The following is a 16,580-nucleotide window of genomic DNA, read 5'->3' as shown; positions in this document are numbered from 1 at the left end:
GTGCGCGGTGGGTGGGGAGTGCCACGCGCCGCCCCGCCATTCGTCGCCGGAAACGGCGGGCCTCGGCCCCGCCCACTGCGGGGTGAGGCGTTAACGTCTAACGACTTCGCGCGAGATCCGAGGGTCGGCGTTGTTGGCAAAGGGCTTAATGGGGGTCTGGAGTGGGCAACGTGGACTTGGAGTGAAGGCGAGAACTGGATATTCGTCCCTCAAGTCTTAGGTTTTAGTCATGAGGTTGGTCCTGGCTTCATTTTAGGTCTTTCCTACACTCCCCATTTGACATAGAGGAAACTAAACCCTAGGAAGGGATTTACTGGTCTCAAGTCACACAGTTATTGGCACAGTCAGGACTAGAGAACTAATCTAAATCCAAGATCAGTGCCTTCTCTGCGACAGCAGCCTGAAAAACCTGGACACTAGTAGGAAAAGCCTGGAGAAACCTAGAGAGAAAACAAGCCTTGATATCTTTGACACATGTATTTGCAGTGAACAAACGGATTTTATTTTACCGATGGGGATTAACTGCCTCTGAATTAACTTTATACAAAACTGAAAACCTTTTGACAATACTAAGCGTTAATTCCTAGCATATACCTTTTCTAATTTCACCTGTGTTAGCTGGTTGGCTTTCTTTACAGAGCCATTTTTCTCTCTTCATAATCTCTTCAATCCAGCTACCCTTAACTGGGGAACAAGAAACCAAGCTGAGATGTAGATGCGGGGGCACTTCGCAAACCACTTGAGGAAGTCTAGCACACGAGCCTTGTAACCTGAGCATCAAACTTGTTTCTTAGCAAAATTACAAATTGCTACATGTCATGGAGTTTGGGGATTGCTGAAACCACAAATGTTAAATCTTGCCATAGGCCTTCTGCATAATTATGGATTGGTCTAAAGTGAAAGGCTATGTTTCTGTAAACATAGCCTTCAATACTATGAACAAAAGGAATGTTCAACTAATAATTGTGAGAAAATGCATCTCTGGATCTGTGCTTTTTTTCTAAATCATTTTGTCCTACTCCCTCACACCCATCCCCAATTCTACCATCTTAAAAGTTCATAGTCCTACAACAGGGCATAATGTGTATAGGAACACAGAGTGGATGTGGTTAAGTATGTCACACACACAAAACTGGGACAACAGGAACAAATGTTAATATGTTGTGAAGAGCAAAGAGATGAAGTAAACTTTTTAGCTCCTCAAGACTTATACATTGAAATAGTTTAAGGGGTGATTATAAATTGATCAAGAGACATTGGAGTCAGAGAATGAGTGTTCAGGGTAGAAGGGAAAAATGAAAGAGGGAACAGGAGGCATGTTTCTGCCATTGTTAGCCACATGACCGTGGCCAACCCAACTTAAAAGCTGTTCTTCACTAGTAATGAGGACAAAAATGCATTGATAGTGCAGAGAATTTTGGGAGGATCAGATGATACAACAGTACTACAGAAATGACGCATTTCTAAGTTTAGTTTGAGGTATTTGACAGGTTTTGAAAACACTGGAGACAGCTTTGAACATATTTAGCACATGTATAACTATGTATCTAGCTCCTAACTGAAACTAGTTGAAAAGCCTTTTAAATTTGTATACTCTGAAGAGAGGTCTGTTTCTTTAGTCAATTACTTTATAGACGTTTTGAATCAAGTGGTGGAAGAGTATAGTCACGTTACCCCAGAAGAGGGCACCATTACCCAAGAAATGGAAGTTTGTTACTGCTATAAGGAATGTTACTAAGGTTTTAAATGGGATTTGTTAGAGGCCAGCAAAGTAGTTTCTGATACCCCCATTCTTATTTCATGACTTTCATGTCTCTCTTTCCCACTCCTTTAGGCACTGGTCTGCCTTCCCATTCCCCAAAAGCCTTCTCAGGTTAGGTATAGAATGGGTTCTCAAAAAGTAGTGGTTCCCAAGCTTTTCACTACTACAGCTCTTTCTATTGTTTTTATGTCATGGATCTGACATTTTGAAACATTTTGTCTGCTAAACTGCATTTATTAATAATTGATTCAAAATCATTCTTCTAATCTATAAATAAGATACAAATACAGTTTTACAATGTCACACCAGCATGTGATAGTTTTGCATTACTGAGGTGGTGTAATTTCAGCCACTGGCAAAGAAAAGTTTTAGTTAGCAAGGAGCAAAGCAGAGGAATTTCTATTAGGATTTTCAATATATTGAAAATAGCTCACAGAAGCCAGCTACTCTCTGAGGATTCCTAGGGGTTTGAGATCCCAGATGAGAGGGTGATCAGAGTCTCACAGTATAAATGTCTACAATAAGCCCATGCTTTGCATATTTTGTTCCTATTGATAGCATACAATATTAACTGAAAATTTGTTAGCCAAAGAAATAATACCTTCCCCAGGCATATCTAGATTTTGATGATACTTTCTCTAATCTTCACCTAAAGGATTGAATCTCTAAATGGAAGAACTCCAGAAAACCTGGCAAAAAACAGGGGACCTGTATAGTAGGCCATGTATTTACCTATCAGACAAGTTTTGTGAATATATAAAAACACACATAACAATATTAGGGGCCTGCTGCATTGGGCATTTCGATAGATTATCCTCAAATCTTGTAACAATATGTAAGGTATCATTACTATCTTCCTTTTACAGATGAGAAAACTGAATCAGAGAAGTTTGATAACTTTCTCCATTACACAGCTACTAAGGATTGGAACTGGGATTCAAACTTGTTTTTCTCCTAAGCTCTGGTCATCATGCTTAGGAGTTTTCTCATTAGAGAACAGACTACCATTGGGAAGAAAAATAAAGAACTAAAATTTCCACACAAAAAAAATACTGGAGGAAAATGCAAGTCACCTATTTTAGAGAATAACCTCCCAAAGAACAATACCCATCTTTAATTTCTGTAGTCATATGTTTTATTTAGAACAGAAGTTTATTGGTTTCATAATAGGCTCCACCTTAATACATTTAGAGAATGTCATAATGCATCCAGTAGCAAAATTAGATGGCTTTCATTGGTCCCTAGATATGGCTAGAGCCACAAGACTTTGGATTCCTTTCTGCTAAGAAACTTGTCCGGGTCCAAATTCGAAGACAGAACAGAGTTGCTAGTGCTCCTTCTTCCAAGGATTGGCAGGGATAGGTGCAGAAATAGAGAACTAGACGCAATGCTCAGGAATCTTATGTCAATCCAGTATTTTGCAAGATCCTCGCTGAATCATTTTTTTTTTTTTTTGAGATGTATTTGACAGGTAACACTCACTGAATCTTATAAGCACAAAACAGTACCATTGGAAGGAATCTTCAAAATCGTCTATATTTCAGCCATCCTGATAAAACTAAGTACTGGAAATACCTCTGCAACATAGTAGTCAAGGGATCACCAAGCCTCTGCTTGAATGCCCTAAATAATGGGAAATTCATTTGTTTACAAAGCTATTTCATCTACAGATAGGTTTGACTAATGCAACATTCTTCATACTGAAATCTTTCTTGTAACTTTGATTCACTGATGCTAATTCGAAGCTATAAGATCACCTAAAGCAATGCCTCCCCCAAAAGGTGTTTCTCCCCAGATTACCCTTTTTGGTACTTTGTCCAGTTTTGAATGCCCTTGTGAACAGAGCTAATCATTTTGGAATGCCATGATAGGTTGGTCAAGGCCAATGAAAACCATAGTCAGAACTGATCTTATCTGATCTCCTCTCCTCTGCACTCCCACAGGGCCTGGAGGCAAGCTCTCCACTGTGCTGAGCTTTATCTGGCTGTCACTGTCAGCAGAACAGTGAGAGCTGGAAAGAGACACTCTCCAATGATTCAATCATCATTGAGATCTAAAGCCTTGACAATCCTTAGAAACCTCTTAGAAGAAACATCCCTTCAACCATAAGTCAGCATTAGCATCTACCTAAAACCTGTCTTGATTATTCCACTACTTGGTCTAAAAAGGCCTACCATAAAAATTCTGGCAAAGCCATGAAGGGTCTTATCATGAATGGAAATGGATCAAATGGTTTCTCTTCTCTAGATCTCTAATGCAGAACCTCCCTTTACTTCACTGATAAGCCATTTCCAGCCATTCTTCTTTTATCTCTGTGCCATCTGAGAACATCCTGACTTCTCACAGCCATGCTATAGAGAGAGCTTCAAATGTGGGGAGGCACCAGAGAAACAGTTGAGCCAGAGCCTACTGTCACAGGTATTTTAGACATTGCCAGTCAGTGACAATGTAGAGCCATTATTTCATGTTCAAGCTGGTTGCAGAGAAGATCCTTGACATCAGTGACTGGATGGAAGGAATTCTTGTTGCAGAGCATCCAACACATCGACATATTTTTTTTTCTGATAATGGTAAAAGACTTCAGTTGTAAACAAAGTATCTATGTAACCCTAAAACACTATTTTCTGAATTTTTGTGTTGAAATCTAGTGAGATCCACTTATAATAACTCAGTATTAGTGCGAGTAGAGAAATTCACTGCTGGGTAGTAAATTAACATCCTACATATTTGAGAAGGTAATGTCTGAAAATGCAAGCTAATTATATTCAATTGGAAGAGGACCATGATTTCCATGTTTTTTTTTTTCTTACTGCAAACAATCTATATAGTCCCAATAAATTCATCGTAAAATAAGCTTTAAAAAAGCTTTAAAATGTCAAAAAAGGAAAAAAGCCAGTAACTAGAACAAAATAAGTAATGAGATTAATAGCATGTTTGGCTTTAGAGAATTCTTATATACTCAGTTGATTAAAACATCCTATATGATATTGTACATTTTTACCAAAAGTTCCCAAAAGAAATATAAGAATTAAACATTTATGACTGGATTTAGCTGTAGTAAGGAATTAGATGTAAGTGTTTGATTGCTCTTTGTGCCTTCAAAATTCTGTAGAAAATTCTGTCTTCTTTTTAGTTCATCCAGAATGACTGAATTATTGGATGCAAGACTCTGTGTCCTAAAGATATTAAAAATAACAGAATTATTACCTTCAAAAGGGGCCTGGATTTCTAATCAAGGCATTATACCACCTTTCATTTCTTTGAAGCAATATAACATTTACTAACACTAAGATGCATTTATCAAATACGTCGACCTTTAAAAATCTAAAGTGCTCTTTACATTTTAAATGCTTCACAATAGCACAATATAAAGTTCACATTTTCTGAACATCTGTTCTCAGATCCAGTATCAAATATTTTCTAGTCAGAAAAAAAGTCACTGTAAAACTCTTCCACACAACTGAAGTGACCAATATCATCTTGTGTAATTTATTTCTTTTTTGAGAAGTCATACCAACTACAATATTTTTCATATTGACAATGTTCCTTTCCTAAGAGCTGTAAGCTATGTTAGTCCCTTATCGAATACATCTATCTGCCTTGCTTCAGCCAAGTCACATTACTGTTTGGGCATTTTGCTTTTGACATTCCCCCTTTTCCACATTGCTTCTTCTCCATCACATATTCATTACATTAGGATATGTCTCATAAATGTGTCCTCCAATAAGTCTTCCCCCACACAACATAGCCCACCCAGCACTCTTAATTCCACATCTTTTGGCAGTTATAAAGAGTTTATGCTTTGTTCTTGAGTCCAATTTGTCTGTTGGTCTCAACTAAATTGCAAGCTTCCTGCAAGTAGCAACATCTTGTTCATTTCTAGCCCCTTAATCTTTATATTAACAATATGGCACATAGTTGATGTTCAAATGCTATCTTCCCTCCCTCTTCCTCTACAAGTCTTTAATCCTTTTCCCATTTGCCCCAAGAATACTTGCTGGTGGCACCTGCAGCATTTACCCCAAGATAACTCACAGATTACAGTCCTAACTTTATCCCCAAAGTTTGTCATAAAATATCTTCCTTTTATTATTTTTGCATCACTCTAGTATATACTGATAGTCTTTGGAAACAAATGACATCATTCTATTTATAGCATTGTTTTTAGTAGTTTGATTCCTAAAAACGTCAAATCCTAGAAAATGTAGCATTTCTACATGTGATGCCAAATGAACACTGGCAGCGAGCTGCACTTTTTTTCCCCTAAACTGGAATTAATGATATTAGTTATAAGTCAAGAAAATCATAAGTGATTTATAAGAAATCAAATTTCTCAAGATTTTGCTCATTTAAATTCTCAATTGCATGTCAAGAAATAATTTCCCTTATCTGTTTTGGGTTTGTTTTTGTTTTGCTTTTTCCAGAGAGAGAGAAAGGCAACCCCCAGCTTATTGATTTACACCACCATTATTTACTTTGGAGACAACGTGTTTTGATACTTTAAAGACTTAATATGAATCAAACTATTGTTTCAAGCAGAGAAGATCTGTTCCTGAATGAAGAAAGGTATTCTAAAAACAGACTTCTGAGTAGTTAGCCTAAATTATAAATTATCAGAAATGTCTGCAAATATTTATATGTAAAAACAATCACTGGATATTTATTATAGACAAAAATGGGAATAATCTAAATGACAAAGGAAGGAAAATAATGGTTAGATAAATAATAAGGCCCACATAATGGAATACTAAACAACTATTAAAAAGAATGAGTTGGGTCTGTATGTATTGATTGCAGGATATCCATGATATGGTAGGTGAAAAAAGCCACAGCTCTATATGATTTGTTGTCAAAATATATTTATAAATGCACAAAAAAAATGTCTGAAAGACTATATTCCAAACTGTTCACAGTGTCTAGGTCACCTCTATGGAATGGGAGTGGGAAAGGTTGGAGAATGAAAACTTCGTTTTACTTTTTACATTCTTGTATTACTTTTCAAAAAGAGGTACACAATAATTTTATATAATAAAAACATCTAATAAATATATATGCTAAATTTTATAACTGAAAAAAGCAACATGCAAAATAGCAACTACAATATGATTTCAATAGATAAAAATATTTAGATCAGTATGTTCAGCCTGAAATATTATAAATATACCAAATAAATACAAAAGGATTTTTAAAAATATCTAAATAGGGTGACTATAATACACACACACACACACACACACACACACACACACACATCTATACACACACACATCTATATAATTTTTTTTTTTTTTTTAGGTGAGGCAAACCTTGGCTGATCTCACAGATTATAAGGACCTTGTCAGCTTACAATCCCTTATTTTTTATTTTTTATGCCTACAGCACGTAGTCTTCTTAGGTGGTCTCCCATCCAAGTACTAACCAGGCCCGACCCTGCTTAGCTTCCGAGATCAGATGGGATTGGACTTGTTCAGGGTGGCATGGCCGTAGACTGGGTGATTATATTTTTTAGAAATACTTTTCAGTTTCAGTACTTCTCAAATGTTCTATTATGACCATATTATTTTTATAATCTGAACAATGTTATTTAAACAAATTAGCCTGGAAAATACTAGTGGAAAGTAGCAGCATCTCTTTCTCAACCTATGCAGAACTAGGAATACAAGTGAAAACTTCCAACCCTAAGTTCAGGAAATGCTTGGTTTTTAGCAGTTCCTATTTTTAGAAATAATTCAAGATTTAGTAGTAGTAGAACAGTCAAATTTGGCTCACATTAAAAATGAACTCTATCCTATTACACAAGAGATTTCATTGTAACTTTACACAATTTATTCAGTAAAGGGTGGCAGAATTGTATCATTAAAAAAAGTTTATTCAGGAGTCTCCCACTAAGTAACTCAATGTGCTCTTAACTTTAATAATTCCCATGAGATAGAGACTAATCAAATGCTTTTATGTGCACTTACCGTGGAGAATCTATTCCACTATCTCCTGCCATACTATGATTTTCTGTTCCTTCCAAGTGACTGTGTTCATGTTGGATATCCTGAGCCATCACTGGCATATGTGAAGAGTTGAAAAGTTCTAACTTTTGTGTAAATTGTTTTCTCATTTCCTGATTCTGAGCACTCTGACTCCAGCTGGCTGGTTTCTTTCCTGCGTCACCATAAGAGCCTTGTGGGGTTTCAGCCTCAGAATTGGCTTTCCTTGTGCTATAGTAATCAAATATACTTCCATCTACAGATGCCGAGGACTGCACACATTCAGCGACACAGGGTTCCTCTTCACAGTTGAAACCAGACCGGATTCCTGAATTGGGGCCACAGCTTTCAGCAGAGAGATTAGGTTTCTGGCTTTCGCCTAAGTTAGTGAGGAACCCAGAGGGTTTGTAACCTTCATTTCCTTTAAGCACCTGAGGCTCAAATCTATGTACTTTGCTGTTGTACTCAGTCAGAGATCTTTCAGTCACCTTTTGTTTTCCTAAATGATTCCACTCGCTTCTCCCTATAAAGGAACACTGAATGTGGCTAGGCAGCATCTGACATAAATCATCATTCTCAGAAAAGTCATCCTCATCTAGATATAATGAACTGCAGGCACCATCATCATTTTCCACTTTATTCTGATACAAAGTTTGGCCATCATCAGAAAGCACTTCATTTTCTAGACTCAAAGTCTCTGCTTCCTGGACAAAAGCCTTTCTCATGGGTGTTTCCTCTGAGTCTCTGTCTTGTCTCAAAAGGTTTGCACCAACTGGATAATTCAAAAGACTAAGATTTTGAAACTGGTGTATTGTTTTGTCAACTAATCTATAAGCAGAGGATGCTTGGTCTACAGAAGAGGAACCCAGTGATGGCAGGACATGCTGTGTTTCTTTTGCCTCTCCTAATGTGTCAAAGTGAGAATAACTTTTCCTCAAGACTTCAGGGATTACCTCGTTTTCTCCACCATACACATCATATGTCAACATGCTTTCCCTAAAGGAACAGCATTTACTATCATTTTGCGAAACACTATATTGAGAGTAATTTAAAAGGTGATCTCTAAAGTCACTGATAGGCTTGACAGTAGAGTTAGCCATATAAATGGATTCTGCCCTCGGTTTATCCTTACATTGTCCAGCAAATGGCTGTTCATCTTCCCTCTCAAAGATTCGTGAGGAATCCAAAGACCTTGACCTTTGGAAAGGCTTTCCCTTTGGTCCAATCTGACTAGGTTTCAGATCAATGGTCTTCTGGGTATTGTGCTCTCTGGTAATTGGGTTCCCACGGTGAGATAAACCCTGGAAAGGATTACTGATTCGCTTTTTGTAAATCAAACCTAGCTCTAATGGGTTCTCATAGTGTGGTTTCTGAACTACTGCTTTATTTGGATTTTTAATTCTGGGGATGGGCTGTGTAGCAAGGAGCTTGGGGTGTTTCTCCAGTGTAATGCTTCCTGCCTGAGGCTCACTTCCCTGACTCCTGGCTTTGTGTCTATCCCTATGAGAATGTCCCCGCCTTCGAGGCTTTGCACAACGACCATGCCTTTTCTTAACTCCCTTTTTTAAAGGATATTTATGCCTGACTGTCAGCATATCAGTGGAAGTGCCCTGGCTATTATAATTTTTCTTTTCTTCATATTTTTGCATTAAGACGGTATGTTTGATTAAGTTGTCAACAGTCAGAATGGGATTAATTCGTTTGATTATCTCATGTTCAACGTCTCGAGGGATATTGTCCAAGTTATCTTCATCTCGGACAGGCCACTCTTCTGGTGGGAACTGGGCAGAGAAACTGCTGTGCTCTGTTCTGGTCTTCTCCTTTCTGGATATACTGCGCCAGAACAGGCTAAAGCCAAACTTCTTGCCTTTATCTCTGTTTTTTGTGCATGGCGAAGGTTTGGTGCTCTCCAAGATGTGATTCTCCTCAGACACTGAAACTGCTCGATTCTGTATCAAAAATTTGGATTCCCCAAGGCCTTTCTGGCCTTTTCTAGTCAATTCTGCAGCAGCTGGTGGCTCCTGTAGATCCTGAGTGCACGCATCAGGGAAACACTGGCAAGACTGACAATGGGAAACAGGGGCAGCATTTTCTTTGGCTAACTCTGCACAGCTCTCCATGCTCACCAGATACGTGATGCAAGTTGGCGCTGCACGACTTTCATCTGCTCGGACTCTCTTACTGCCTTTGGGGGTTGTATTTGTGATGAAGTAAGTCTGAGGAGTAACTATGAAATATCCTTCTTCAGTGTGATAAATCTTTCTTTCTTTAATCAGAGTTCCCAAAGTGGTATAGAGAATATCTTGAGGTGGAATTGCAATGCCTAAAACGAACAAGCATATTACAGTGGTATTTTGAATGAGAAACATTTTAATGAGTGAAATCAGTAATTCAGAAATGACCACACATTTGCTTGATCAACCCAGAGTTAATTATAATATATGTAATTAAAATGCCAGAGCATTAATGATGATCATAATTTAACTGAATAACAGGAATATAATTTGGTCCACACAAAGACATATGGCTAGGCTAATAGTTCAGTAGAAAGAAATAATCTGAGTTCATTCAAATACAAACATTAGTTACGCAACTCCATTATAAATTTAAATTTTGCCTAAGGAAAGTATTTTTGAGAGCAAACATGGGAGAATTTGAAAACCAATCTCATAGCTTAAATCTCAATAAGAATCTAAAGAGAAAATGAAAACCAGTGTGTGCTTGGGTGAGGGCAAACTACCTAAAATCTGGATTACGGTGGTTTTCCAAACTGGGAAAGTAAGAATTTTAAAAGAAATTCCCTTTCCCAAATAGCAGGGTTCAAAATTATATCATAAAAACAATGTTCAAAATGTTTGTATAGCATTGGAAGAAAATACATCAATATGTTGCCATCTGATTTCCCTTGAGTGGCAATACTGTAAGTGGTTACTTTTCTAAATTTTCTGGATTTTTCTATAATAAGCATATTCATTTTAGAATGAAAAAAATTAAAAAAATATTCTCCTACATTCACACATTGTAATATCATGCAGCTATGCAAATAATGAGATAGATCAATATATGCTGATACGTAAATATCTACGAAATGTTTTTAAGTTAAAAAAAAGCACAAAGGGAATTATAGAATGATCCAATTTGTTATATTAAAAAGGATACATATCCTCAAGCACAATTTATGAATGTATACATAAGAAACTATTATAAACAATACAAAGAGGTGAGGGGAGAAGATAAACTTTTCCTTTTTTGCTTTGTACTCCTTTCTACAGAGTCTCATTTATTTATTGCCATGAGTGTTATTTTTGAAAAAGTTAATTGGAAAGTAAAAAAAATACCCTTATCAAATTTGCTGATGTAGGCCTTTTCTTGGCAGGGCTCTAATATAAGGTTCTATAATAGAAAAAAATTGGATATCGCCCAGTTTATCTGTGTTTAAGATGATTTATAAATAGAAAACAAACACATGCAATGAACTAACAGAGAAAAACTTGTTACTCTACCTGGGTAATGTTTCATCAAATGCTCCAATAGTGATTCCTGTGTTACTACAATCTGAGCAGCATTCATATCGGATATAGCACAGCAAAGAACTTCGGCCAAAGGTATAAACTGAGCTTGGGCTATTGGATTCATTTGCACTGGAAAGACATCACCTAAATTGGAAATTTAAAAAAAAAAAAAAAAAAAGGAAAGGTGATAAATTTGATATAGTGTAAAATACTTGGAATTAGAGAAAAAAAAAAAAAAAAAAAAAGGAAAGGTGATAAATTTGATATAGTGTAAAATACTTGGAATTAGAGAATCAAGAATAGTTATAAAGACCGAATAGCAGGTGAAACTGCTATTTTTTCATCAGTCTTTACTCAGACTCTTTTAACATGACAAACACAATAACAGAGACTGTAGAAGAAAAGGATTTACATTATAGTCCCTACTTCTAAGAAGCTTGTAGTATTTGTCACCACAAGAAAAAGTTTCCATATGAAAGGCACAAACTGCTATCAGAGTTCAATAATAATTCACATATTTCAAAGCATTTTTTTCATATCAGCTATCTGAGACAGGCACGAATGAGATTATTATTTCTTTATTTAAATATAGCCATAGAAAGCTCAAGTAATTGTCCCAAGGTCTAAAAGCAAGTAAAGTAACAGAAATAGGCCTTCTGACACCTATTACAATATTTTCATCATTCCACACTATCCTGATTGGAATTAGGAAGATTTGAAAAAGAAAAGGGCAGAAGTGTTTTCCAATTAGCAAGAAGACATGAGCAAAACGATGGAAAGAGGAAAACACAAGGTATGTAAAAGAATGGATAGAGTTATCCCGGTTAGAGAGTGTTTAAGGAGTATTTCAGAACAAAGTGGAAGATAGGGCTGGAAATATAAGTTAAACCATATGGTCTTTCCTCTTTGCCAACTTATGAATGTTCTTCTTAACCTGCCATTACTCAGGTTAAGTTTCAGATCTGCTAGACATCCAAGGGAACCTCTCAATTAATTGGAAATAAAAGACTGGGACTCAGGAAAGAGGTTTAGGAATCAACTAATAGATATAAGATTTGAAGCCAAAGACTGTAATCAATTATTTAACATGAGAGTAAAGAAGAGAGCCAAAGAACACTTAACTAAGGGACTACCTACATTTAAGAGAGTAGAAATAGGACACCATGAAAGAGATAAAGCATAGTAATGAGGGTAGGAGGGAGAGAATCAAGAATATAAGAAGAAAAAACACTTCAAAGTGAATAGCAAATCAACAGCATCAAATGCTTGAAAGAGATCAAAATGGTTGAAGAGGAAGAGAAAGGACCATTGGATTTCTTTATTGAAAGATGACCAATGGGGACTTTCAAGAGAACTGTTTCCATAGAAAAGAACACAAATTCAGGATCAAGGGAAGGAAGCTGGTGAGTAAAAAAGTTAATGGATCTTCCTTCTGGGGCAGGGTTTCTCAGCTTCAGCACTTTTAACATTTTGGGCCAGATATAGGGTGACCAAGCATTATAGTACACCCAGAACTGAGGGGTTTCCTGGGATACAGGATTTTCAGTGCTATACCTGAGGAAGTCAAAGGCAAACAGGGATGGCTGGTCACCCTAGCCAGATAATTATTTGTTGTGTAGGTCTGTCTTCTGTATTGTAGGAAGTTTATAGTAGTGTCCTTGGTCTCTACCCACTAATGCCAGCAGCATCCCCCACAGGTGCAGCAACCAAAAATGTCTCTATTGTCAAATGCTCGGGATGAAGGGAGGAAAACAACGCCAACTGTAAACCACAATGAAAGAAGAGAAATAGAACACAAATCAGAAAGGAACAGGATCAAGTGAATGTGAATATATGGTGATTTTCTTAAAAGATCTCTGTACATTTGGATGTCAAAATGAAAGGCTTAGTGGCAATGATAGAAACGATCATTGGGAGAGAGAAGACCAGTAAGACAGCAAGATCTCAAAGGGGAAAGGTAAAATGTATAAAAGGTACAGGTAGAAGAACTACTCTAGAAATGAGGAAGATAATACCTCATTTAAGACTTGAGAAAAAAACGGAAGGTGGCAGAAGACAGAAAATATACTGAGGCATAGAAGGAAAAAAAATAGCACAGGAAGATCATCTGATCTCTGGAAAGTTAGAGAGAGAGTAAATAGGAATGGGAGGAGTAAAAAAATGAGAATAAAGAGATGACGTGTGCAAGGGGGTCTGAGGAGCTATTCTTGGAGTATATTAGGAAATTTTAAAAACCTATATGAAGATTATAAAGGAACCTGAGTCTCAAGGAGATTTAAGTGTGGTTTCTGGCAGGTGAAGTGGCAAAAAAAAGGATGAGAGCCAGAGAGGCCAACAGTGCTTCTAAAACGTTAATGTACATATGAGAATCATCAGGGGACTGTGCTAATGTGCAGATTCTGATTCAGAAGGTCTCAGACCAAGCCTGTGATTCTGCATTTCTAACAACCTCTCAGGTGATGTCCATGCTGCAGATCTGAGTTCGTACTCAGATCTTTGCAGTGGTAGGGTGAGGATGTTAATGATAGCAATGTTCAAGTAGCTAACCATTCGACAAACAGGCTTGGGGGCTGCAGGGAGAGTCAAGTGTAGCCAAAAGGAAGACAAAGAACTGAGAAAACTTGGCTGTACAAATCCTGCAGTTAACTCTTCCAGTGACAGTGAAGAAGCCTGCACATTGCACAGGCTGCTGAAGTAGAAGGCAGGCGGTGAAGACTGGCAATGAAGGAAGGGTTGTAGCCAAAGCTGGTAAACGGCCCATAGTACTTATTGTATCTGCCTGAAGATAAAGGACTTCCATAAGGAAACTGATAAGCAGTTTGCTGTTATACCTCACACTGGTCTGTTTCCTTGTTTACTTAAGTTTCTTTGTCAGGCTGAGGCACTTTTGACTTGGGAGGTCACAATACAGAGCTGAATTTCTGTTTTAGCAGCCTAGGAAAGGATCTCTTCTTGGTGTGCTTGTGGCTATCTCATTGGGTGACACTAGGATACCTACTGCATTCTGAGAAACTAGGATGAATGGCTAATCAATTATCATTTCAAAAAACAGTGATGAGAGATGGTGCTGAAACTGTCCAAATGGGACAAAAATTCATCTAAAACTCAAAATCCTCCTAGAAATTCTACCTCTGAGCTAAGGGCAATAAGCTCTCTCCATTCCTCTTTGTCTTTTTTTTTCCTTCGGCATCTGAGATTTACTTCTCTTTTATCTCCCTCCTCAACCAGATAAAACATAGAATTAAAGTACAATTTGAATATCTGTATGCTTCTTTAACATAACTCCGTGTGCTTACTTAAAACATATGAAAAATAAACCTTCATATATCTTCATCTCATAAAACACTGACTTTTTTCTTATATGTGATTTTAAATTGACTACCTGCCTCTACTTCATGTGGACTAGAAGTCCTTAATTCAAATAAGATGTGGGGAAAAGTCACCTGTTCTAGAAAGGGCTGGAGTACTGGAGTAGAGAGCAAAACCTAAGGCCTTCTTGCTCAATCACACAATACACATTCGAGACTCACTTCACCCCTACCCTAAGCCTAGTCACTCTGAACATGAGATGGAGAGTGAGGGAATATACTAAGAGCAGAGCTGAGTGGATAGAAATACAGTGCATCATCCATTTCTGTGCAAATGAAACAAGGAAGCATTACTGGGGTCCAGGATTGGGGTCTCCACTATACCTTTGGGCTAGATCTGAAGCAGCCCATTTTCCAGTTCAATCCTGAAGCTCATTTCTTCTTTTCATAGGGAAACTAATAGTCAAAATAGATTTTTCATGAGTTAGGGAGAGAAGTGCAGGAGATGTTCCTGTACATTTCTTGGCAACCTCTTGTATATTTATAATTATTTCAAGTTAAAAGTTAAAAAGTAGATTTTTCAGAAAGCACTACTTTTATTGACAAGCAGAAATGTATAAGAAACAGAGAACATTTTTCTTACCTTTTTAAAATCCCAAACAACTTTTAAAGAATCCTAACACTGCTTGCCAAATCCAGACACTCTTAGAAACTGTATTTATTATCCTTACTATGGATTATAAATACATGGGGAATGTGTTGTTCATTTTTTAAAGTTTAAATTTATTTTTAATTATAGCTGACATACAATATTATACTAGTTTCAGGTGTACAACATAGGGACTCAACATTTATGTATCTTATAAAATGATCACAAGGAGATGTGTATTTTAAAAGAGTAAACAAATCTACTACAACAATTAGAAAGACAAATTATTTTTTTTCTCCTTAACATTAGTACAACTATATATCAGCTGCATTTTAGAGAACTTGCTATGTCACATTTAACCTCTACTTTGAATCTCCTTTCTAGACAAAGCCTAGAAGTTTCTAAGTACATTTCCTTCACAACCGTTGCTAAGATACGCCTTTAGGTGCATAAATCATCCAGAGTTTTTTGTACAGAAAAGCAGAGTAAACTCTGACATGGGAACATCTGTGACAGATGCAGAAATCATTTTCAGGCTATCACTACAGTTTGTTTCCATTAATTCTGAATTTCTTATGTTCTTGGAATGACTAAAATACAAAAATTAACTTTCATTGTAGAAGATCCCACTTACAGCTTTCTTAGTAAGAGAAGTCCAGCCCTTTGGCTTTATCCTCAACTACTATGGATAATTGAAGAGCATCCTTAGGTCCAGGCCTGCTGTAGACCTCTGACCCTTTAGAAGGAGCAAGGATCAGAAGGCTAGGGCAGACTGTGAGTCAGAGTAAACAGTAACAACAATGCTCTCTCTGTTTACAGTCTTGTACTCTTGGGTGTTGCAGAAATGGGAGAAGTGTTTAGGCTGAAAGACTGGTTTCACAAAAATACCAACAAAGCAGAATCACATATATTTGTGCCTACTACATTTGATACCATCTTTTCTGTAAAGGGCATTTTTGTTAATTTATCCATACCTTGCTGTACTTTCAAAGGATTTAGTTGGTATAAAAAAATTTTTAAATTTCCAAGTTATAATAAAAGTCTACTCTCTGGGGGGAAAATAGTGCAAGGCAAATTAAATGAATGCAGCACAAAGATACCCAATTAGAAAATGAAAATATGGACCTCTTAACTATTAAAACTGATGACATCCAATAAAGTCCAGGGCAGGCTCCTTATAGCTTGGGATCTCAATCTGTGACTAGAATCAGCCTCCTGTGTGACAGAAACAAATTCATGTAACCCTAGGCAATCAATCCCTGCCCCCTGGTGCCTAATGACAGTAGCCTAAAAGCCCTTGGCCAATAGAAGCAGAACCCTGGAAAACTACAACTTGCTTGCTCCTGAAGTTGGTGACAATAGCTCAACAAT

General features: G+C 37.1%; 1 protein-coding gene and 1 pseudogene across 1 annotated transcript in view; both read right to left on the bottom strand.

Moving 5' to 3' along the window:
• Nucleotides 1–2,874: 2,874 nt before the first annotated feature.
• The window catches only part of STOX1 (storkhead box 1), a 39,982-nt gene continuing 26,276 nt past the window's right edge, over nt 2,875–16,580 (bottom strand). Inside the window, exons 2-4 of the mRNA XM_011372146.2 lie at nt 11,244–11,396; nt 7,726–10,063; nt 2,875–4,938 (exon numbers count right to left, since the gene is read on the bottom strand). Coding sequence (XP_011370448.1) covers nt 4,791–4,938; nt 7,726–10,063; nt 11,244–11,376 — 2,619 coding nt within the window. The 5' untranslated portion in view covers nt 11,377–11,396 and the 3' untranslated portion in view covers nt 2,875–4,790. The remainder of the gene's footprint in view (nt 4,939–7,725; nt 10,064–11,243; nt 11,397–16,580) is intronic.
• Nucleotides 7,133–7,251, bottom strand: LOC111746817 (annotated as a pseudogene).

This window comes from Pteropus vampyrus, unplaced genomic scaffold (genome assembly GCF_000151845.1).
Source record: "Pteropus vampyrus isolate Shadow unplaced genomic scaffold, Pvam_2.0 Scaffold202, whole genome shotgun sequence".
Lineage (NCBI taxonomy): Eukaryota > Metazoa > Chordata > Mammalia > Chiroptera > Pteropodidae > Pteropus > Pteropus vampyrus.
The sequence above is the reverse complement of the archived record's forward strand: the minus strand, read 5'-3'. Positions and strand labels throughout refer to the sequence as shown.